Source organism: Papilio xuthus, unplaced genomic scaffold (genome assembly GCF_000836235.2).
Source record: "Papilio xuthus unplaced genomic scaffold, Pxut_1.1 DF828177.1, whole genome shotgun sequence".
NCBI lineage: Eukaryota > Metazoa > Arthropoda > Insecta > Lepidoptera > Papilionidae > Papilio > Papilio xuthus.
The window spans coordinates 1813346-1838188 of record NW_013530472.1 but is presented as its reverse complement, the minus strand read 5'-3'; the positions used below and the strand labels follow the sequence as shown (position 1 = coordinate 1838188).

The 24843-nt window shown below is 33.4% G+C and overlaps 2 protein-coding genes across 4 annotated transcripts in view; one reads left to right on the top strand and one right to left on the bottom strand.

Annotated features, from left to right (window-relative positions):
* Window positions 1-332: 332 nt before the first annotated feature.
* On the top strand, window positions 333-16395 carry ago (F-box and WD-40 domain protein 7). Of its 2 annotated transcripts, none has more exons than XM_013306453.1 (11): window positions 333-475; window positions 2978-3747; window positions 4431-4523; window positions 4784-4828; window positions 5028-5194; window positions 5569-5784; window positions 7151-7439; window positions 11488-11669; window positions 12955-13180; window positions 13335-13545; window positions 13772-16395. In XM_013306453.1, the coding sequence occupies exons 2-11, from the start codon at window positions 3115-3117 to the stop codon at window positions 14056-14058; spliced, it is 2349 nt and encodes a 782-aa protein (XP_013161907.1). In that variant the 5' UTR covers window positions 333-475; window positions 2978-3114; the 3' UTR covers window positions 14059-16395. The 2 variants fall into 2 exon arrangements, with proteins under 2 accessions (XP_013161907.1, XP_013161908.1); XM_013306454.1 differs by lacking the exon at window positions 333-475 and adding an exon at window positions 485-788.
* Window positions 16396-18025: 1630 nt separating this feature from the next.
* Window positions 18026-24843, bottom strand: part of LOC106113621 (protein bric-a-brac 1) — a 205702-nt gene continuing 198884 nt past the window's right edge. Inside the window, exons 4-6 of one of the 2 annotated variants that reach the window (XM_013306456.1) lie at window positions 24130-24396; window positions 22563-22723; window positions 18026-22312 (exon numbers count right to left, since the gene is read on the bottom strand). In XM_013306456.1, the coding sequence (XP_013161910.1) occupies window positions 21812-22312; window positions 22563-22723; window positions 24130-24396 (929 nt within the window). In that variant the 3' untranslated portion in view covers window positions 18026-21811. The remainder of the gene's footprint in view (window positions 22313-22562; window positions 22724-24129; window positions 24397-24843) is intronic. The other variant, XM_013306457.1, reaches the window with a different exon arrangement.

Genomic DNA, 24843 nt, shown 5'->3' with positions numbered 1-24843 from the left:
TTCTTCCTTAATGCTCGCCTACGTAGTGGCAAAATCGCCTATGCAAAATTTCAAGTCTCTAGATCCGACCAAACAAAATCCAATGAATCATTGCAAGTAAAACATATTTCATGATATACTCTTTGACATATTCCGTCACACGCAAAAAGAGTAACACATTTTATTATATTTTGATACTTTTAACCTTACCCTCAAATAGACAACCTGCAAAAAGTTTTACTTAAAAGTTAATTCTCCTATTTTTTTAAATGCTTTATCAAAACAATTTAGAAAAACATTTTTTTTTGACTTGCAATGTTTTACCACCAATTATTGACTATGGTCGCATTTGACTATGCTTTTTGACCATTGTGTTTGCTGTGAAATTAAGAAGTGCACATTGCAATATTCGTCAAATGCATCTTTGAAAACGCTTTAATATGCACTAATAATTATCTTAAGGTGATTTTGTCATTCAAGTGTTAGAGAAATTTAGGTAAGACTTTTAGAAATAGAAGCCGACGTGGGGCATGTAATTAGTTTCATTCCACTTTTTATGTTTTTGCACCATATCCTTCCAATATCCTAGACAGATATATTTCAAAGAGAGATCATTTCTGCGCATGCAACTAACTTCATGTTCATCGGGTCAATAATTGTAAATGGTAAATTTTTATGTGCACATGTCATGTAATTTGGGCAGGGAAGTTGTTTCACGTATTTTTTGTGACGGATGCATGTGAATCCTGTGTCGTATAAAAAAAAATCTCACGCTTATAGTCCTTTATGTCGAAGTCGAGTTTTTTACGGTTAGTATACACATGGATGAACTTCCTGTATTTAGTGGGATGGGGCAGAGATTGATTTGTGTGCACATCCCTACGTTTCGTACGTATGCTAGGAGCGTCATTTTTCAATAAAGTCTTCTTCATTTAATTAAAATGACCTTGATTCTGTCAGTGTTAGATTGAATGCCTATCCAGTGCACTATTGTAAGTTTATTTTTATGATTGTTAAACTACAAGCTGCTTGTATTTGCCACTCCTTTCATTTATCTCAGTAAAAGGTAACTTTGCATGAAAATTGTTTTAGATTAACATGTAGTTTTAGATTCTTTATTAACTATTGATTTTTGTGTAATGATAATGCTTAATATATATCTATTTTTAAAGTATTAATATAATTGCAAGCATTTTCTTTCATGTTTTACACAAAAATCAATAGCAAGTATAATAGTTCTAATTGATTTTTAACTCTTGATAAACCCATCATCTTCAGTTCTAAATGCTAGTTTATTTCATTTAATTTTATGCTAGTATTTAATTGCAACTTGATCAACAATAAACCATTTAGAAATTAAAAGTCAACAGATGCTTAACAATTTTTATTGACTTTATTTGGTTTTTATGAAAATGGGTACTGATCATAATCAGTAAAATACTAAAGAAGTACTATAAATTTCCAGAGAAAAAATTCACCTAAAATTTTATAATATGTATCTACAAAAAGTTATGATGTGGATTAAATGAGCGAGTCGAGAATGTCTCCATTCCGGAGATACATTCTAACAGACATACATCCATCTAACTAAACTTTTCCATTTATAACTTTAATAAGATTGGAAATTGTTAATAAATTTAATTGAAAATGAAGATGGTTTTTTATGAAGATTTATTCCACTTCTGTTTATAAATAGTGTCAGGCATTTGTTCATTTCACATTAAAACTGTAAAATTTCATGTTTAACCTTTTGCGCAATTTCTTTAAAAAGAAATGCAAATTTTCAGCTTCAATATATTAGCACTTAAATCAGCCATCTTGCTTTTCTTACCAGCCTTGTGCATGTATCTTTGTCATTAAATTACATTTCATTGTTTCCATGAAGAGATGATCTCAGATACTAACTTTTGTCTGATGCCACCCAACAAGATTACAAAACCATGTTATCATTTGTATTGTTTACATTATGTTAATTTAAAAGTGTACATTATAGTTGTAAACTAATAGTTGTAAACTAATCAATAAGTTGAACACACTTTTTTCTTTAATAAATATTACTAAATTTCACTATGTAATCAAAATGCTATGTTTAAATCTTGTTTCAAAGAATTTACATTTTACAGTTAGTCAAAATAAAACCTTTTTAGTATTTATAAGGTTTTATCATTATTTTTTGCATACTTGTGAATATAAAAAAAAATTAAAGGCCTAACTGCAATGTTGCAATGTAAAAATATGGTAATACCAATATCTTGTAACTGATTGCAGTATTTTTGCTTGCTTTTTTTATTGATGATTCATTCTGATGTAACACTACCAAGTACAGTCACCTTCACTTACTATACATTTGTATACATTTACTAAGCTTTAAATTATTTATGTACATCTTCGATTTCAAAATATATAGTTATGTATTTAGCCATCACTATCATATATTCATAAACATATGAACATATAAAAAATTCTGGAGTGTTAATGTTTATGCAGCTGACTGTACAATATCTTGAACTAAGCATTATTTCATATTGTAACATCCAAATTCAAAGTTATACAATCGAAATGTGCTAAGCTATCTTATGTTATAAGACAAGCAATTTTTAAATTGTGCAATAATGCATACTTCGGTAACATTTTACCCCACAGTATCATTTGAAAAATAGGTGCATTTTCAATAGAATTCTAATTCAAAGATATATATTGTTGCCCTACTGCTAGATAATTATGTTGTGACCACCTTTAGTACAATTATTCTCTACAACAGATGTCATACATATTTATATTTAAACTTCTATAGATGTAACTTTTTATTAAAAAAAAAAACTGAACCACCAATAGTAACTATTTTTCAAACAACCTAACTTTACCATCACAATTAGCAAAATTGTAAGACAAGTTAATAGAAGGAAAAAAAATTAACACCACAATCATTATTAAATTTCATAATTTCGTCATCAAAATATTAGTAAATGTTACATTTAAATTAATATTTATTTTGCAGGAACTTTGTGAATTATTAAAATTATCTAATTATCATCAATGCTAGAATAGAATTGTCATGGAAGCAGCAATATTTACATTCCATTTGTGATTATATGTGATATATATTTGTACGACAAGCAATAATTTCTAAACGCAATGGATGAAAATAATGGTGCTAATGCTGATAATGTGGAACAACCTACAAATCCCTGCTTCAGAGAGCGCATAGATGACATTGAACGTGAAGACTTTGAAGAAGAGAATCGTATTATCAAACATTGTTCCAATTTGATGATGGAGGGGGAACTTACAGCATCATCACACTTTTCAGGAAATTTGTCAAGTATTAATTCCAGCCTGGCTTCAAGTTCCGAGACAATTTCTACATTATCAACTTTCACAGCAAACGAATCAAATCTACCGGGATGCAGTAAGTCTGATGACATTGAAGACTGTGATATACCACTCAAATATTTAAATCATGAACAGACAATAGGATTTTCTACTGGCAAAGAAACAAAAAAGGTTGACTTTATGGAAAAGTTATTAAATAGTGGAATACCCGAAAAGAAAGACATTCCGAGGGGAAAACTTTATAAAGGTGACTGTGATAATGAGATTGCAGATAGTTCTGATATGGAGAGTGCGAGCAGCTCATCTGGACAAACAAGCCAAGCCACAAGCTCCAGTTCTGATAGTAGTGGATTTAGTGTACCATCGACATCTAATGCAGAAAGACTCCTCGGCCTTGGGAGCAGCGGTCTGAACTCTCACCACACTGTAACATCGGTGAGTGCTATAATTTTTTTAATTACGTATGATGTTTAGTTTTTCGGTCCCTTTTATTTTCATATACTTTTGGTAAATTGAAGTAAGTCTTGGGATGAAACCTCTGTTGACTGTCGAAAAAGCCATCTGCCGGTATGTTTTGCTAACCATACCGTAGCCGGGTAAAAAAGTCGAATCACATACGCACACACTCGTCAAAAGAAACATTAAAATATGAAAGTTCAAAAACCCGTGATATAGAAGCCGTTTTACATTTGCGATTCCTTAAAAACTGTGCGATTTATTCGATCCGTTAGTCTAGGCGCACGACAGCTAAGCTACGGTTGGCCCTGAGGAGCGCGGAGTTTAATCATTCAATGTACATAATATGTGTTTCATACATTGAATGATAGATAATCATATAATAAAAGATATATAATTAATTGGACTTGGAAATACCTAATTGACGTCTTCAAATTTTTTTTATTGTTTAGAAAACATTAAAGATATAATAATTTAAAAATAAAGACAATTAAATAAACTTCCTAAAGTTATAATAAAAATAAAATACTTCGATATTTCATCATAATTTAATAAGCGATTATTTAACCGTAAAAAATTGAAATTATAATTTTTAGAACTTGAAATGATATTAGTTTGTAATAATTATGTAATTATTTCACGGCTTATTCTTTGTATTTCAGTCTTTTTTGCGCAAATACTCCGAGGACGAGGACGATTCTGACGACGAAATCGGAGTTGGTAACTTGCGGTGCACTTGTAACTCACCTCACGCGGTAAGTTTAACACATAAAAAACCAACATATAATAAATCGCAAAGCGCTAGCAAAACATATGAGCCCACTTGATACTTGGACATTTTATATGATTCATTCAGAATTTATTATTGTAGAATAAATTATACACAAATATAACTCCTGATAGGATATTTTTTTATCATAACAGCGTAAACAAAAATACAATCCTATTGCTATATTAAATTCATAATCAATTACTCTTCAGGCTAATTCATTTAATGTTTAATTTTCTTATATAGGATGATGATGAAGATGATGAGCTTGATCTAGATCAAAGAGCAGGGGTAAGTTCTTAATATTTTTAAATAACACCATTTCGCAAACATATGGCTAGTATTAATTTGTTATATCATGCGCAGTAATCATATCAAAAGTAAAGCCTAGTCAATAAAATGTTTATTTACTGACTTGGCTTATTAAAAATGTGCCGTTGGACATGTTAATGGATAGGATTTGATAACATTATAGTAACATTGTTTACAGTGCAAACGTCGGTATGAATCAACACCACAAAACACAATTAAAAGGTTTTGTACTGATGGAGGCATATCAGCAGTAGCTACATTGGAATGCAAGCCAAACACAACAAATCCAAATATTATAGCTCAGAAGGTGCAGGCATCACCGGAGCTCAAACAGTGGCTTCATAGGTAAAGTTACTAAAAGTATACCACATTTCTATTTCTAAGATATACGTATTACCACTGACTTTCTCCACGCAGAATTAAAACAAATAAAGTAATAGCAAATAAATTCTATATCTATGCCAAATTTCACCAAGATCCGTGGAGATTGATGGAGGTACCTTCTAACAAATATCCATCCATACATACATCCAAACATTTACATCGATAATATTAGTAAGAAATACAATGATTTAAATGCTTAATGTCTATTGTTCGGTATCTTCATATTTTAAACAAGACTAAAAAAAAGTATTAAGTTGGCTTTTAAAAAAAAGGAAAGAACCCGGTTAAATTATTATAATATTTTTTTATACTTTAACACTTTATTTTAATTTTAGATTTCAAACATGGTCAACCAAAGAGAAGACTCTAGCGATTGATGCTTTGGTTACCCGTTGTGCTGCAAGTGATGTACGCTATATGATGAAGGCAATTGAGCCATTATTCCAACGTGACTTTATCTCACTGCTGCCAAAAGAGCTTGCCCTTACTGTACTGGGCTACTTGTCGCCAAAGGACCTTCTCATGGCTGCTCAGACTTGCCGTTATTGGAGGTAAGTACAAAAAAAAAAATTTTGTTGGTCGTTTTCATGAAGTACACGTAGAAATTCTTTATGAATTTAAGCAATATAAATATAATAAGTTATAAATTACTAAACTCACCTGTAGTATGGTGTAGGTATCGACTAGTTTCAGACCAGTTGAGTGGTCCTCTATCAGGATGATTTCGCAACATTGTCAGGCTGCATTCGCGGTCGCGTCGCATTTGGTACTGCGCATTTGGGCTCGTATCGCGAAACACCACAGGGCGGGATCACGTTGGCTGTTGTGTGCGTCGGCGACGATGACGAGGTCGACGAATATCTTAATATAGTGTTAAGCATTATTCACATGCAATTCATGAAAATAACTCTTCTGTTAAACAAAATATGGACTGAATTTCTGTCACAGAGCATATTTGTAACTTACTAGCTGTGCTCGTGACTTCGTTCGCGTGAAATACTCTCTTTGGGTACCATTTTTAGTGACTTAGGCTAATTATTTTATTTAAACTTCATACAACAAAACATTCACATAAACCTTACATATACCCATACAAACTTTTATCCTCTATTCACTATTCTTATTTTGCACCCTTAAGGGTAAAATTATTACCAGATTTGAACGTGATATTTATTTATAACAAATTAACGACGACAAAAAGCATTTTCAACTTCTTACGACCCTTTTTTCGCTTTAAAAAATACCCTATGTCCCGTTTTAGGCTCTAGATAATCGATGTGCCAAATTTCATTTAAATCGGTTCAGTAGTTTTCACGTTAAAGCGAGACAAACAAAAGTAAAATAGGACAAAAAATATTTTTTTTGCCTCAAATCATGATAATTTTATTTGTCTGACCATAAAGATAATTTGAATAACGTAGTTTTCAACATTGTAAAAATTTGTCGTGTTATATTAAACAGCTTAGCTACTAGCCCTAGTATTTCTTTTCTTTAGATTTTTTTTCACATCTTGCGCAGTCGTAACCCTGGATAGCAGACTGAATAAATACATTGCAAATACATGTTCTCAAAATGCGGGGTTTTTCCGTTGTTGACTTGAATATAAATCAAATATATACGACCGTCGCTCATTTTGCATTTGATATTATAATCTGACCTGAAAAATACAAAGTAACATGAAAGATCTTGAAAACAAGTCGAAATTTGTTTTCTATCCAAGTTAAATTAAATCTTTTGACAATATTCCCTAACAATCATCATCCAAAGCTCTCTTTGTGGATTTAACATATTGTTTTTTTTTACTTTGAGATTACAATGTGTTCTTCTATCAGTGTTTGGTAGTGGTAACGCGCGAAGAATATCCAAATATTCCACTACATTTAACAATTAAGGGTACAAAGTGAAGGAATCTTGCAGATTTCTTGCTGATGACAACCTGCTTTGGAAGGAGAAATGCCGTCGTGCTGGTATCACCGAACTCAAGAAGATACCACGTAACATTCCTCGGTTTGCGAGCCCTTGGAAGGCTACTTATATGAGTCAGACAATTATCGAGAACAACTGGATGAACAAGTCTGTCCTGAACCCAATAATAATGCGTGGACACGATGATCACGTTATAACCTGCCTGCAGTTCCAAGGGAACCGTATTCTTAGCGGCAGTGACGATACTACTTTGAAATTGTGGTCCGCTAATTCTGGAAAGGTACGTAACCGTGATAAAGTTAAACAAAGATTGTCATTTTGAGACATTACAGGAAATAATATTACTACTGGCATCTGAAAAGTTCCTACTATTTTATGCGCCTTTCTAATAGTTTTAACATCATCGTAATTTTCCACTGTCGAAACACCAACAAACTTGTTAGGTTAGAGTAAGATGAAATCTATAGGAATATGTGTTTAACTCTTGGAGCTTCGACAGTGGAAGCCCACGGTAATTTTGATTAAATAATAACAAAATTGTACATTAAAACAAAAAGTTATAACATTTGTTCTGTCTATAGAAATATGTTTTGTTATTATATTTTTACCGCTAAATGGCTCTCTTGCTCAGGTTTAAAATAATTTACTGAGGTATTGTGCCATTTTAATTATCATATAAAAAAACTAAGTTTTTTTTGTTAATTCAGTTATATAGAATAAAGTACCTTAAACTTGCTAAGGTATGAAAAGATGTATTTATTCTCGTACTCGCAAAAAAAGATCTGTGGTTCTTTATTAATTTAAATGTTAATGTATTATTAAAATCTTTTATTTAGCTAAGTACATAGTCAAATTCAGGAAATGAGAAATTAATTGACACATGTTACTGGCTGATAAACGTCATTAAATGTGTACTAGCTGTCGCCCGCGACTTCATTCGTGCAGTATTAGCATCTTCCAAATCGCATCGCATTTGATTAAGATGGATTTATTTTAAAAAGTGTCAATGATTTAATTGATTATATAAACATGTCTGAAGTCTGTAATTACAGCCTACATAGGTTATTTTATATTTTTTTTTATGTCTATTGAATTAGACTATATATTACTGCATTGTTAGAAATGGATTTAAATGAGTTTGTTTTAAAACTATTGATTAATTAAAAAGCTCATTTCTCATTGATTTCATGATATATGGTCATAGATATCACTTTTTGTTTTTTTTTTTGTTTTAGTCTTTGTATATGTTAAATCGTTTGATATTAAGGTTTATTGCTTTGATTTTGCATGTTTTTTTTCAATATATTACATAGAACATCTAAGCTATATCTAGAATTAATATAGGTTTCAGCATTTTTATGTTTTGTTACTCATTACATTGTTTTTAGTTCCGGTATTGTTAATTCTATTGTTTCGGTCGTTTGTGTTGTCTGGCCAAGAATATAGAAAACTTTTCATGAATACCCTTCAGCTGGAGTGGACAAAGTGCATTCGCTTCGAAGCGGTTCCGTAGCGAACTTTGGATATGTTATGTGATTGTCGCCCATCAGTTCCATACATTTTTGAAGTTCGTTATAGAATCGCTTCGGAGCGAATGCACTTTGTCTAGATCCGCAGTCTCCTTTGATATTGCAACATTCTACATCTATGTTAATTTTTCTAACTAATGTCAGTTAAATCGAGCTTTTTAGACTTATTCTCTGTTAAAAATTGGATATTTTTTTTTCTTCGCTTTTTTTATACATTTTAACATATCGAATTTTAAAGAACTGAATCATTATGTGTTACATTTAACTGTAATTAAACTTGTATAAGTATATGTTGTCTCTATTTTATCAAAGATAATGTAAGAGACGGCAATATGAATTAAAATATGTAATATCCAAGTGTCGGCTCATTGGAGTGTTGAGGTAATATGATTTCAATATTATGCAATAATCATGTTTTCGGTATAAAGAATTCCTATTTTTAAATTATCGCATTTGCACTATCATAAGTTTTTCACAACATGGCATGGTTATCTATTTTCCTGGTTAGTTCTTTCTTACCTTTTATAGTTTGTTAATCACTGAAATAAAAATAAAAAATATTTTTTTTATATATATTTTATTTTATGAATATGTGATACAAATGCTTGTCAAATGTGCGGTATGGTTATTCTGTACACCAAATAAAAAAAAACCCAGATCAATTGATAACCTCTTTTTTGAAGTCAGCTAAAGAAAGACAAAATATATTCTTTGTCTGATCGCTGAAAAGCTTACCATCGTTTCAATAGACTTATGCGAAATAATAAACTGACGAATAAATTTGCATGGAATATCATACATTGCTTTGTGCTGAAAAAATAACATTAATATATTTGAATGTTTCGAGATCATTCCATTTGTTATTGACAACATCGCCATTCGAATGCTAAATGTATTGCTTATCTGTCACCCTGTTTTAAAATCTATTATTCAGGAACATTGTGGCAATGGAATTTTCCACACGAAACGTTTCAGTATTTGAATATTGTTTTTATTGAATTGGAAGATATTGTGTGTCACCGAACAATGGTACACTTGGGTTATTTTTAAAGACACTATGGGTATTAAATATGATCAACATTATATTGACGGGATAATTCACAATTTTGGTGTGTTTTCAGTCATTTTATAAACTGCCTGAGACATTCCAAATATATTTTTTTTTTTCAAAATCAATATGTACTCACGGTATGGGCAACCTATGATCTCGCTTTTCTAGAATCTCATACATCCATATATCAACACTTACATGCTTGTGAATTCATCACTTATTATGTTCTAACACTATTAAGATACTCGTGTTAACACTGCCCCTTAATTATAAAAAATATAAGTTGTGTCACTATTTTTTAATCGCACTTTCAATCTCTTCCAACTGGCCAGTAATAGATAAAGAATTTGCCTAAACATTAATATACACTAGTTTTAAATAGTCTAAAATAATATGAGCGCAATTATATAAACTTAAAACCAATAAATAATTTAAAAAGAAATTACTCTATGAGCCAAATGCAAATTAAACACACGTTCGCATATAAAACAAAAATGAAGTAAACTAAATGATATACGGACGCATCTAGATCGTATCGGATTACTATGCATTTGTAGAACGTGTCAAATTACAGTTTCCGACGATAGGAACGTGTAACTGCATTTTTATACATATATTTAATATCAAAATGTATATATTTGGTAAATATAATTGGTAACTAGATACTTTTGTTGACAATTAGAATAAATTGTAAAGTTTTAATCAGCCAGTGTCCTTCGACAATTAGTCGTTTTGCGATGCTCTGCCAATTAACAACTACTTTTTATATTCCAAAGGCTAATTGAATTCTCCTTTGCCTTTTCTTTTTTGTTTAAAGAAAACAATGTTTGAATAAAAGTAAATTAAATGTTTATTTTTCTGTCTTACGAATTTTGTATATAACTAATACATTAAACATTGCACGAGGTGATCGAGTGTGGCAGTTAATTCCATGGACTGCAGATTCTATGAAGTTCCCTTGTTTTACGAAGATCTTACAAGTCTGTAAGAAATTGTCTTATTTTTTTATATTATTTTCGGCGGTGATCTGTATTTTGTATATTGAAACTTATATTATTTATTATATTCTATTATTTTATTTAAACAAACCTGTAACCAATGTGAAGGTTTAATTAATAGATAGTATTATATGTGTAAAAATTATGTGACGTCTTTAGCGATTGATTAAAGGCTTTTGTGTTTGTATGAAAAATGTTAGTCATGGAATGATATTTGTTATAAAACCTATTTTACTAACTTTTACATTTACATCAGATTTTAATTTATAATAATAATGTGAGGTAAATAACTAGTAAATGTCCTCAACCGCTTTACCATCGCGTAAACTGAAATCCAATCTAGGTAAATTTTATTATTAAAATACAATTGATATTCTGTTTCCCTTTTGAGGCCAAAATAGCTGTAATAAAGCTGGTTGACACATTTTACTAGGTCTTTTAAATAACTATTTTTGAGAGATACATTTTCATCATATTATTTTAGGATGTTTTCTATATTCTATTATATAGATATCATTATTAGTATAAAAACTGCCATGCGCAGTCTTACCACGACCATATTTGTCTTAGCATCCTTATCTCTTGGAACTGCAGCTAAGAGTTATGTTTCGTCTTTAAATTATTTGTAATAATTGCCATCATCTCTCAAGAATAGTATTGTTTATTTTAATTACAGTAGTTAGGTAATGTTTCGTCAATTTAAAAGCTTAATATGTGAATGAATAAACAATATTTATTTCTGATTTTCAGTGTCTTCATACTCTGGTGGGTCATACCGGGGGTGTTTGGTCGTCTCAGATGGTAGGAGATTTGGTGATTAGTGGCTCAACTGACCGTACCCTGCGCGTATGGAACGCTAACACGGGACAATGTCTTAAAGTTCTCGCGGGTCACACTTCGACTGTACGATGCATGCATCTTTACCAGAATAGGTACGTTGCTGGCTATTTTTTACAATATTTTTAGTCTACGCGGTCGAAATTTTCATACTAAAATATCTAGGTTTTTCTAACAAAATGATGACTTTGTTTTTGTACTTGTTCCCGCAGTGGAAATACACGGTTGGATATGTTTGTACTGTAAATTAATTCAGCTTTTGTGCGAGTTAAAAATATTTTTTATTTTTTATCTTTATGAAATATCTTAGATGAACCAATTGTCAGATTTAAGATTTAGTTAATACATTAATTTCGAAAAACTTTAGTTGTTACTGTTAGTAAAACGGCTACGTTTGGATGACTATGCGCTGGCGACTATTATAAAGAAATTACTAAATATGTCATACTTGTATGGGATGGTATGACAATGAAATTAAGATTTTAACTAAGCGTAATATTAAGTCATAGGTAACTGAAATATTTGTTTGTTGAAATTGTTCTTTAATACTTCTATACTTTGCGAAAGTTTGTTATTTTAAATAGTTCAAAATTGCTAATTTTGCTATTGCGATGTCTTTTGCTCAGCATTTTTAATAATGAAATGATTAGACAAAGTAACTTTATATATATTAATAGGTATTAACCTATTTAAAAATGGTGTCAAGTGATCATTGTTGTATTGTGTTAAAAATTAAACTCAAATAATTAAGATTAACTTTTTTTTATTTCTTTAATAATAAATATAAGCATTGCATATGACATGGTTCTTATGTCGGCTGTGTGTATATTGGTTTTAAAATTACTAAGGCATTTTCTTTTTCACCTGATCACACTTTATCTTTTCAATGTATTAGTTATCAAATTTCAGTCTATTGAGGGAAATACGTTGAAGTTAGTATTTTTTATAATAAGACATTTGCTTCCTAAATCATTTATGTATTTCTCCTTTTCCTTCCTACAAAGTTCTATTTTCTTCTGTCCTCCATAAATACCAGTAACAATTCTGCAATTTATCTGGTTATTGCGCATTTTATTCAATAGCGATAATCACTTAATATGTTTTCTTAAATTTTAACTGCTGCACTCAGGGTCGTAAGACCTACACTATAGGGCTGCTAATACTACTTTCAAACGACCCTGATTGAGGCAGTATTAATTTAAAGAGAACACGCTGTGCGCTGTTGTTTATTTAATTATTATTTTTACCCTAAAGTTCGTGTTTGATCATACCATTCTATATCATTAAAACCTAAATAAATAAATCCGTCATAGTTAGTGGTTTTATTTCAATATTTAAATAACATTTAATTGTAACTGATAAAGTATGTTTTTATTATAGAGTTGTGTCGGGTTCCCGTGACGCGACATTGCGCGTGTGGTCGATACCGGATGGTCGCTGTCTGCGCGTCCTCGTCGGCCATCTTGCGGCTGTGCGATGCGTTCAGTACGACGGTAAAGTGGTCGTTTCCGGTGCATACGACTACTTCGTCAAAGTATGGAATCCGGATACCGGAGACTGCCTCCATACTCTCGCTGGACACACCAACCGTGTGTATAGTCTTCAGGTAAGTTAACTGTTGCGACTTAATATATATTGTAATAAAAAAATATTTAAAAAAGCAATTATAGAATAATTAGCCTATAAACAAAAAAATATTACTGTTTTTTATAATTATAATGTGATATATTGCAAATTATCAAGTCATTATGTTTTTCAAGTTTGACGGTATCCACGTGGTGAGTGGATCTCTGGACACTTCGATCCGTGTGTGGGATGTGGAGACTGGTCAGCTGAAGCATACCCTCACGGGCCACCAGTCGCTCACCTCCGGCATGGAGCTGCACTCCAACATTCTGGTCTCCGGAAACGCTGACTCCACTGTTAAAGTCTGGGACATTTCCTCGGGTCATTGCCTGCATACATTGTCAGGTAAATTACACTATAAACAATTAAAAACAAAAGTGGAGAAAGCTGGTGAGCGATGCTTCAAATCTTACCAATACACTAAGTGTAATATTTTTACATGACTTAAACAAGTACAGTTATGGTTGTGATCAACTAATGCAATTTTAGCCTTTGAGCAAAATGCTTTTAAAAATCTTTACTTTCCTAAATAGAGAGAACAAACATTTAAACTAACATTTAACATTTTCAGGGCCGAACAAACACCAGTCAGCAGTGACTTGCCTGCAATCGAGCAACCGATTTGTGATTACTTCATCTGACGACGGCACGGTGAAACTGTGGGATGTACGCACTGGCGAATTCATTCGTAACCTGGTAGAGCTCAGCTCGGGCGGGTCCGGAGGCGTGGTGTGGCGCATTCGTGCCTCCGCCACCAAACTGATTTGCGCCGTCGGCTCACGCAATGGCACCGAGGAGACCAAGCTTCTCCTCCTCGATTTCGACGTGGCCGGCACATGTAGGAAGTGCGATGAATAGCATCAGCTCAACCGGCGCCTTATGCGCCGATATGTCAACTTGTACGCGCCGTGGCATTGCTAAACAACTCGCTCCCCTCACCTTTCACAAACATCTAGCTGATATAGTAAATGTAATCTGATTTAGTGAATTATCACGTGTTCCGTGTTAGATCAATTTCCACCGTAAATAGTATTCAAAGATAACATCGTACTTAGAATAAAGTTGTTTGTAAGAGGGATGCGTTGTGTGTTACGGAAGGACGTTTAAGTTGTGTGCGAAGTACCCACCGGGCCTGACACCGTTGTTGAAGGACTTCGTCTGTGTATCCATGTTGTACTCTGATTACCTGCATTCTTACGATACCATTTACATACCATAACATATATTCAAATGTAGTAGTAAATTGTAGAATATTTCAATAATTGTAATCTGTAGCAAGAAATGATGGCACAATTGTATATCATGTGTAGCCAAATTCCTGTAATATTGTTGAATGGTTCATTATCCCAAAGAATTTTGACCGTGTCGGATATTAGTTATTAAGTTTTATCATTGTTAAGGCACTTTTTTACATTGTTATTTTTAATGAAATGACGATTGAAATTTTGGGCAATAATTTTTCACAATTTGGACATATTTCCAATTTATGGTTACCTTGAGTTTCCATTGCCGAAGTACCCGTATAAAAACATATCTCTACTTATATTAGGAGAATAAGTGATGTTGCATCACGTTTTTCTATGAGTGTTTCGCAGTACAAACTCGGTTTATCGTGTCTTAAACTATTTTTTGGGCATTTTACACTCGTATTGGTTAATTGTATCATAATAAAGTTTTTTGTAATTATTTCTGCTTAAATGTAAGCAGTATTAGGATATATGTTTGTTTTGATATAATCTGTTGATAGTTATTGACTTTGCCACAATTTAGTGGCGATGTTATGTTTTTCATGACCGCAGTATCAATATTTTTACCCTATTAGCTTGTGACTATTCTGTTTCAAATTTATGAGCTGTCTCTATTATTACTTTTGAATCTTATAAACGATTCATTGATTGTTAATTTTTTTAACGATGACATAACAAAATGACTAGGCAATATACATTTTATATACACATTTACAAATTACAAAAAATTTCATTGAATTTGTTAAGTATTTGTATTTTGACATACACATGTATTATTTCTCTTAGCATAATATAATATATTTATCATTGCATTACCATAAATTATCTTATTATTCAATATTAAAAAAAATAATCAATTACTTTGTGTTTCGCATAATAATATTCAACATATTATCCATTTTAATAATGATAGTAGTATAAATGTCATGTGAATCATGCGTTCCAACATTTTATATAATGTTGCGAAACATGTTTTATCGCGACTGTTAGGGCGAGTGCAAAAGATCTTTGACGATGATAGAGTCGAGAGAGCAAATCTTACAGTGCGGTGAGGGCCACATCCAAATGTAGCTGTGTTAATGTATATATACAATCAAACGTTTAGTTTGTGACCACCCAGGCGTGGTTCACGAGTCTTCTACTGTGGCTGATATAAAGAATAATTAAATGAAGACTGAAGCATAGGTATAATATAATAATAAATGTATTGAAATGTAGTTACTGTAACTCTACCCACCATCGTATCGAGCGAGCTTTGTGTTTTTGAAGCGGCCATATGTAAATGCGCCGAATTTTTCGATTTAGTTTTTTAGCCGCCAAATACATCGAGGTCTTCTCTAATTAAGTTGTTTTAGTTCTAAGTTTTTCTCATGTTATAAATACATGTCTTATAGCCACTAAATCGCTTTCTCGGATCCCATCAGTCTTTGTATTGTACTATATTGAATAACTAATAATGAAACGTTAATCTATTGGATATAGCTTAGCCATTTTTATCTAAATCGCTTATAAACTATAGCCTGATGTAGAAAACAAAATAATTGTAATAAATTTAATCTAAACGTAATATCAATAATTTTATAATAAATAAAATTTTTCCTCATTTTATTTGTGTTCATAAAGAATAAGTTTTTTGTGCCTGTGTTATAATTATTATAATCGTTCTTTTAACGACATTCTTTATAGTGGGATAAACTTTTCTGGCTCGTATTAATAGCATATTTCAATGTCTTATATCAATTTGTATGCCCAATAAAGTCCTGCCGGGCCAGACACGATTGTGACACTATAATGCATGTCCAGGTTCAAATGTCAACTGCAATATTTTATATGTATTTTTTTTATTAATTTGACCAAATTGCATCACAATTTGTAAAACTATTTATTGATCAATTGTTTGAATTTGATGTACATCACAATATTTTTTTATTTATTATTAAATTACATCACAATTATTTATTTATTATTTTGATCAGTAGGATAATCATTTCATTTGAATAAATTGAGCAATAAGTGCATGTAGGAATAAATGTGACTTCATCATTCATATCGACTATAGTATTAAGAACGCAGAAATCCCCTGCTTCGATTGTCAGGTAGTCGTGTTGTGATCTCCATTATTACCTTATATATTATACATTTGAAATAATGTATTTGAGTAGTAAAACTGTGTATTGGCCACACATTTCATTGCTAGAATCTTATTAAAATATACCATTTTTATATGTATTAGATATGTGTAACGTTTAGTATGTTAGAGATTGTAAGCTAATTTAAATATGGCATTTTGCCGTCAAATGACACTTTCTTATGATTTTGAAAGAAGCTGACATGTTTGGTATAATGTTTTTTTCTTGTTACACTTTGTCATTGTCCGTAACTTGCTTTTTATTGTAATAATTAAAATAAAGTCAAATTGTTTTCAAGTTTTTTTTGGTTTTATTTTGCTTTTTTTAAGTGTAATATTTTTTGTGTATTTTTAGTTTTTAAGTTAGCATTTACTTGTAATGTGAAATGAGTTGAATTTAGTTGTGTATACCAGTGTCACCTGAAAATAATACTCATAAATATAGTAACAGTATGTTAAACGTCCACGTATATAGGACTTGTAAAATTTATGTTAATTAGAAGTGAAATTCGAAAAAACTGTGTCTTATTATTTCATCTCAAACCTCTGCTCTACAGTATACTACACGTTTTCATAGCATATAATCTTTTATATATTTTCTAATATAACAGAAATCTAATACAGTTATATTTTTAATAGTAATCATTCAGTACTCTTAAAAATAAATTATAAAATTTCTTCTAACTTTATAGCTAAATCTAAAAATTTTAGTTAAGAACAGTAACGTCTCATATTTTAACCACATTTTTTCATACAAAAAGTCTAAAAACAATTTATCCGTGTATTAGCAGTAGTAGAATACATTGAGCAATGAAAAAATATGACGTAGAAGTGTTTATAGACAATGAATTGGCATAAAGTTTCGTATTTGGCCTTTTGTGAAAAAGGTTCAAATGTTTAAGTAAAGATGGCGCTTCCACGAAAAATACTTCCAGAATGTGACAGATGGATAGCGCCATCTATGAACGGTCTAGTAAGTTCTTATAAGTAATATTTTTCAATTTAGCACTTTCTTAAATATTAAAAGTATTAATGGTAATCGTAGAAGAAGAATAATACGCACAAAGACACTATGTTCCATGTAAAGAGATAATTTAGTTTCTGTAGTAATGTTTCAACAATGGAAACCTGCAGTAGTATTTATCGATTGTATGTTTTTATCTCATTGTTTAAATTTACTATAGAATTTGGAAGTTTGTTTATTGTTTTATATTGTATACATTTATAATAAAATAGATAACGACCTAAAATTATTAGGTTTTTCCTCCTCTTTAAAATGTCAACGAGCAGACTGTATGTCTGTAATTTTATATGTCTTTTAATAATTCGTAATAGCATAAACGAGTTGTTAGTAATATTACTTACAAAGAATAGGAATTATATATATTGGGTATGGGTGTAGGAATATTGAAATGAAACCACATTATTTGATCTATTTTATATATTCATTCAGACAACGGTACAATGTGACAATAACGAACTTAAATATTACTGAATGCAATTAATACAGACACTACACATAATTTTAATGAGATAAACCGCCACTAAACAATTTGCAATCTTTTATTTGGTTATTGTTCTACATGACATGCATTATAAATTGTTACATCAATGAAATACACCAATTCGCATAAATTGTACTTGACAATAGACAAAGTTTGAAGAAATTTCGTTTAGTGCGAAAATTCAGCACATCCGAACGAATCCACTATATTAATACGATACTGTGTAGGCATATCACTAGATTATTACCACTAACAGTTTATAAATAATGACACTGAGATAACATCGTAATCACTATTAGATAAATGATTAACATTCTGACATCGAAGACAGCTTATTGTGATTCTAAGACATTCATTTTGTCAGCGCGAAGGCGCTCGCGTTGCATTATATCTTACATGCAAGAAATATCTTTTGATCAGAAAGAAAATGTAAAAATATTATTATTTTAACGTACAATGATATCAGGAGCACGGATAATTAAAGAGAAAAAAATCTTAACAACAATAATCGAATATTAACATAATCGTTATAACGACGTTACATATCGAAACCTATTCTCATTTTAAAACATTTTTATAACTTAAATTATTTATAAATATATGATAATGAACATTTTGTTGCCATGTGGTAAGCTGCTTAATAGTTTGGTACACCAATAAGAAAGTAAAGGTATACGAGATTATGGGAAACGAAGCTGTAACATCTCTTATAAATACGATCACCACATACGCAACAAAATATGATATGGATAAAATCATTTATTAGAGCCGAAAGCAATGAAGGTACCTTAACGTTATAAATACACGGATACCCATCAGGAGTAACGTCACTTAAAACTAAACAGTCACTTGAAATTAGAATTGCAACAAAACAATTAAAAAGAACCTTTTTTTTTGGTTATTTGATAGTTCTCAGTGTAAATAGTTTGAGCCCATAAAAGGCGGTAGTAACTTTACACGAAACAAAATAAATATTTTGTAATAGAAATTAGTTACTAAATAAAAGAGTGCGCGGAAATGTGCGCAAGCTCCTACGATTTAAACATATATTTTTATCACAAAACAAAAGATACTAGGTGTTATGGAGTTGTCATGCAGTACGTAGGCGAGCGTCGCACCGTGCGAGTCGCCAGTAATGATTTTAATTAGCTATATTTAAACTATAAGTAAACGTGTAGTACTTATAGTTGCCAACCAAAACCGCCTCCTAGGTTAAGGTGTCATATAACTACATGTTATCTTTACTTAACTATCACGAAAATAATATAGATCACTTAATTTAATTTAATCGAAATGTTTATTTTCCATCCAGTATAATAAATTAATATATGTTTAATTACAACTACGAAAACCAAATCTGATACAAATTGAACGCTGACGTTCGAACAAATGGCACATTGCAATGTCTGCATTGTTATCCAATGGAATCCTCTCATCCTTTACAAACAAATATAGAATCAATTTTGATGCCGAATAACTAACGCTTGCCTGTCAGGGTATAACCACATCGGCCAAATATATAATTTCATGTATAATTTTTACTATATAATAGTCATATGTATTTAATTTTTTATATAATAATTTTGAATTTTCAATATTCTAACTTTTTATAGTTAAGCACGTTCAGAGCGGCCGCGTGGCAACTTGACGCTGTTGTCGCGCGGCTGGAGGCGGAGGTGGCGACGTGACGCGCCCCCCGCCCCCCGCGACCGCCCGCCGCATTGCCACGGACCGCTCCCCGCCGATCGTCGCCGCCCTGTCCCAACACTTACTGTGGTCAAAAATTTGGAAGGCACTTTCTACTTTTCAAAAATTTTTAATTTAACTTTTGAAAACATTAGCCTAGACTTACATAATAGAAAATATGCGTAGTAACATTTACCAAAATCTACGCAGTTCATCCGAAACGTATAGGCCGTTATATATAATTTTTTTCAATTTCTCACCTAAAATAACTTTATTTCCAAAAGGATAGCCAAATAGTTTCAACACTATATCTGAAACGTGAAAGTATTCTTTTAATAATTTGGTCTTTTTTATATACTAATTCCAAACTTGAACCGAATCGGACAATCCAAATTCCAAACAATAGTGAGATATCAAGGCCACTTGGAGACTTATTATAAAGTTGCTTTCCGAGCGAGTCCTGCGACCACTGCCGGCTCGGCGGGGCCACGCCCTCACCTCAACACGTTACAACTTACGCCAACATTATCTAAACCATGGTATACCCTTGCGACAAGAAGATACTACAATTTTTTTCCCGCCGAAACTATAAAACAAAACAACTCCGTATCCGGTTAGGTGTTGGTAAAACAAATTTGTACATGTACACCTTACAAGAAAGAGATTTCCCGACGATGGCATGAAGAGATTGCGACGCTAGCGCCGCTCTCGGCGACAAGAGTGCGCTTGTTGGTAAATTAGGTGTGCCATCGTAGGCTACGATTAAATTCTACACATAGTTACACATCTACTTCTAAGTAAATTGAAATGTTTAATACACTAGCTAATCGATAAGTAAGTTAGCAGACGCTCAATTGTATATTTAACGCTTGGCGATTTCAGTGCTTCTAAACCTAAGGAAGCCGAGCCCATTGCCTCTGTTCATTAACCGAACGGATAAACTGACAAAAAATATAAATTAATAATATATGACAAAAATGATTAATCAAAAATATTTGTGTCCTAATGAAGATCAAGGGCAATTAAATTGTTTAATAAAGAAAATAAAACAGCGCTAAAGTACTGATGGGGATAATTGAAGGAGAGATAGTTTGGTTAATTGTGAGAGCAAGGGCCAGCGTCGAACACCTAATTTAGTCTAACATTTGGAACAATCACTACTGGCTAAGGATACTCTATATTACATTTGGCGATCACTATGTCTACTCGAACGTGAACCGCTGCACGAAGAGTGCGCAGCGAGCGGCAAGCGATACAAACTACAACATTTGACAGATTGACACCGAGCTTACAACACCAACTAATGACACGAAGTCTATCATTTAATTCAAGATTACATCTAGAGCTAGTTTATAATTTTGTCTTACGAGTATGTATGTAGCTGATTTATAATGAATAGGTATACCGAACAGTCTTTTTGAAACGGGCCAAATGTTTTAAATTTTGATATCCCTACCTTCAAACATGGATCTATATAAGTAATTTAAGCTTACACATTTACGAGTGACAAACTAGGAGCGGGCTGCGCGGGCGGGGTGGGCAAGCGTGCCTGTCTGCCGCCCGCGACGCCCGCGCTTACAACAACTACGTCACTGGAACACGTACACCAAAGAAAGTATACTTAGAAAATAATAATTAATTAAATTAAAAATAAATTTAATACGAAACAGGAAAACTAAACAACAAGCATTTTATTGCACAGCAAGTCCACTTTAAATAATAAAACGGCATAAATTTTCAAAATATCGATAATCGATAAGATCGTAACTTTTGAAATATCGTGTTTAGAAGTAACCGACGGAATTCCGGTTCGGTACGAAGTATGGGTAAGCGGGCATCGGGGGTGCGGGCAGCGGGGAGCCGTGCGGCATGGGCTGGCCGTGCGGCATGGGCTGGCCATGCGGCACGTGCGCGACGTGGGGCACGTGCGCGCCTTGAGGCACGTGCACGCCGTGCGCCAGGTGCGCCATGGCCGGCGGCATTACCTGCGGTACGCCCTGGGGCAAGCCCTGGGGCACGGCAGGTCCCGCGCCCGCGGCCTCGCTTCAGATGTTCTCAGCGCGCGCCTCCCCGGGCGGCAGCTCCATCTTCACGGGCAATGGCGAAGCGAGATCCTTTCCGTTCTTAGCGATGCCCACCGGTGTTTTAGGCGGGCCCATATCAGTCAGGTCGGCGACCGAATCGCGTTCGCTGTAGCGGCTATCGGGGCGCGGCGAGGCGAAAGGGCGGAACGGATCAGCCGGCTTCGGCGGCTCCAGAGCATGGCCCGGTGGCGGCGGGGAGCACAGCGGAGACTCCAATCCTGCGGACATCGGCGACGGTAGACGCGGAGACTGCAGCGGCAGCGGCGGCAGGCTGAGGTGCGGAGGGTGATCGGGAGGTCTCTGCGCCGCCACGACCATGTTGCACATCTGACGACGCAGTCCGTGAGCCACGGCAGCCACTGCGGCGGCGGCGGCGGCATTCGGTGAGACGCCGCCATCGCGTCCATTGCCACACGCCACTGATCCATACGCGTTCGGCGGTACGCCCACGGTCATGCCATCCTGTAACACACCCACCCCCATAATGTTATAAACGTCACACGGATAATTCAATGGCACAAATTCGCTAGTCGATCATAAATATGTAGCACATATCGTTTCACGCAAAGTGGCGACAAAGTACAATCGCTATATCGCAACGCAATCAAAATTTCGCAATGGCATATTGGAAAACGCAGCAAAGAACAGGGGTCAAGAAGAATAAACATTAATAGTGGGATTAAGTAGACGGCAGTGATTTCGCAATACTGACCGTGATAGAAGGATAAGGAAGGACCTCCTCCTTGATGTGATGAGCGGAGTGCGCATGAGTGTCTCGGAATACGACGGCGCGAATGACGCCGCGGATGTGCTCGTCGGGCCACACGCCCAGCAGGATGCGCTGCGGACGGCCGCGTCCTTTGGGCCTCAGATCTGCAAAGGCGCGGAATAGTAAAGCGTGAACTGACGCCAACGTTCCACTCGACTTGCGAGCTCCACTGAGACACGAGCGACACATTAATATTACACTGTATCCTTACAGACATTCGAGGTGTTATAAGTACACGACAAAATTACGTTACGGAGCATTATAGTAAATATAAAACATTGGTTTTATTGTTATGTCTAGCAACTGCATTTATTACACCTCAATGTACGTTATAAAAACAAGACTCGTCATAAAAACAAATTACATAAATTATAAAATAAAAACAAATAATATTGGCGATATAAAAATAAGTATTATATGCTTTTAAAAAATAAAACAATTAAGCAGTTACAAAGTTACAAATAATTATAAAACACAATATATAATATTAAGTATTTAAGAATTAGCCATTAAACATTTCGCAAGAGAGCGTAGCGCGTTGCTCGTTGAAATAAATCGTTTCGCACAGGCATTATCTAATATAAGGTATATTAAATTGCAGGAATGGATATTAAAATTACGACTCGTGCTTCCGTAGATATCGTTACAACGCTTTATTTGGCATACATTCGTGCTTTACTTAAGTTGACATATAAACTAATTGTTTAAACTAAATTTGAATCTTTATTTTTAATACTTTAAGTCGGATTTCTATTCATATATTACTGTTGAAAATGTGAATTGTCGATTGTGTCGATGAGAGCGAAATAACCTGTCATAAATTGGGTAGATGTATTTCCGAGGAACATCGAACTCAATTATAATATCCGACCTTTGACTGCGAGTGATCCCTCAGACTGTTTCAATCATGTCAACCAGACTGTACACAAACGCTTTAACTATGTAACATACATATACTAGCTGGACCCGATACATCTTACAATATTATGTAAAGGAAATCCAGTCCAAATAATATCAAAGTAAGAGACGAAGTGAAACAAAAAAAAACATAAAAAAATATTTTTTAAGGTTCATTTATTTTACTAATTTTGTCTACCTGTGTAATATTGAACTATCAACAGCCTTCTTGACTCAAATAATTAAAAACGTTGTATCGATTTTTAGAAGCTCGAATCTATCAATAGTGACAAATAAGAACTATAGTAAATTATAATTCAATTCATTTCTATACACTGTAACAGCTTCCATAAATTCATACTTTCGTCTCTTTTATTATCATTGAATGAATAGAGATAGCAATATGTTTTAATAAAACTGCAAGGAACATATCATTACAAATATCCGTGCTATTAGTTTAGACGAAGCATTTATCATCCCTTTCAGTCTTCTTGAAAATAACAGAGACAACATAATGTAACAGTACAAATGTCATAGTAGTGTTCAAGGTCATGTTTTAGAGGTAATATAGTTGTCATTTGTCACATTATTAGATTACAATAAGATCACATACCTGCGCCTCCGTCGGCGCTGGGGCCGAGCATGTTGTGCACTCTGTTGGCGTACAGCACGAAGGTCGGGTACGGTATGTCGTACTTCCTAGCCGCTTGCGACAGCGACAGTCCCTCCTTGAGGACTGAGAAGATTGCCTCGGCCATGGTCTCCGGCCGCCAGGACTTGAGGGGTCCACGCTCGCGGAATCGCAAGTTGTGGACCAGGCTCTGGTTGGTGTTCCAGCACTTCTGCCACATCGACTGCAGTTGGTACTGGTAACTATCTGCTGAAAATACCACGTTACGTATTAACATTTTTGAAATTAATATTACACAATTTTACACAATGAATTATTGCAATCAGTTCAAGTTTTCAAAAAATAATTATGATTAACTGAACGTTTATAAGATATTTTAAATTTAATATAATCTTACAGTAAAACTAAGAATACTCTATACTACTTTTTACTAATACTTTAAGAAATAAATTAATAGAACAATTCTCAAATAAAAGTGTGGAGATGCCAAAGTTTAATGTGATACTTAATTCCCTTTGTGTACATTTAGTTTACTTAATTTCTACTAAGGGACGTCTTCAGTGGCGTACATACGACTCTAAGTGTTTATGGAATGGTACATGGATTAATGTAAGGTATGAATCATCTCCATTTACGTTAAAAGTTGGTGAAAATAGAAATCGTTTATTTTTAGTATCACTATAAAAGGAGTATTTA

What these genes read in the sequence shown, in the direction of transcription:
- ago (XM_013306453.1), top strand. Translation starts at nt 3,115, where the DNA reads ATGGATGAAAATAATGGTGCTAATGCTGATAATGTGGAACAACCTACA. An exon ending in CTTGTAACTCACCTCACGCG is followed by an intron (nt 4,524 to 4,783) that starts GTAAGTTTAACA and finishes TTTCTTATATAG; the next exon opens with GATGATGATGAAGATGATGA. An exon ending in GGTCCGCTAATTCTGGAAAG is followed by an intron (nt 7,440 to 11,487) that starts GTACGTAACCGT and finishes TCTGATTTTCAG; the next exon opens with TGTCTTCATACTCTGGTGGG.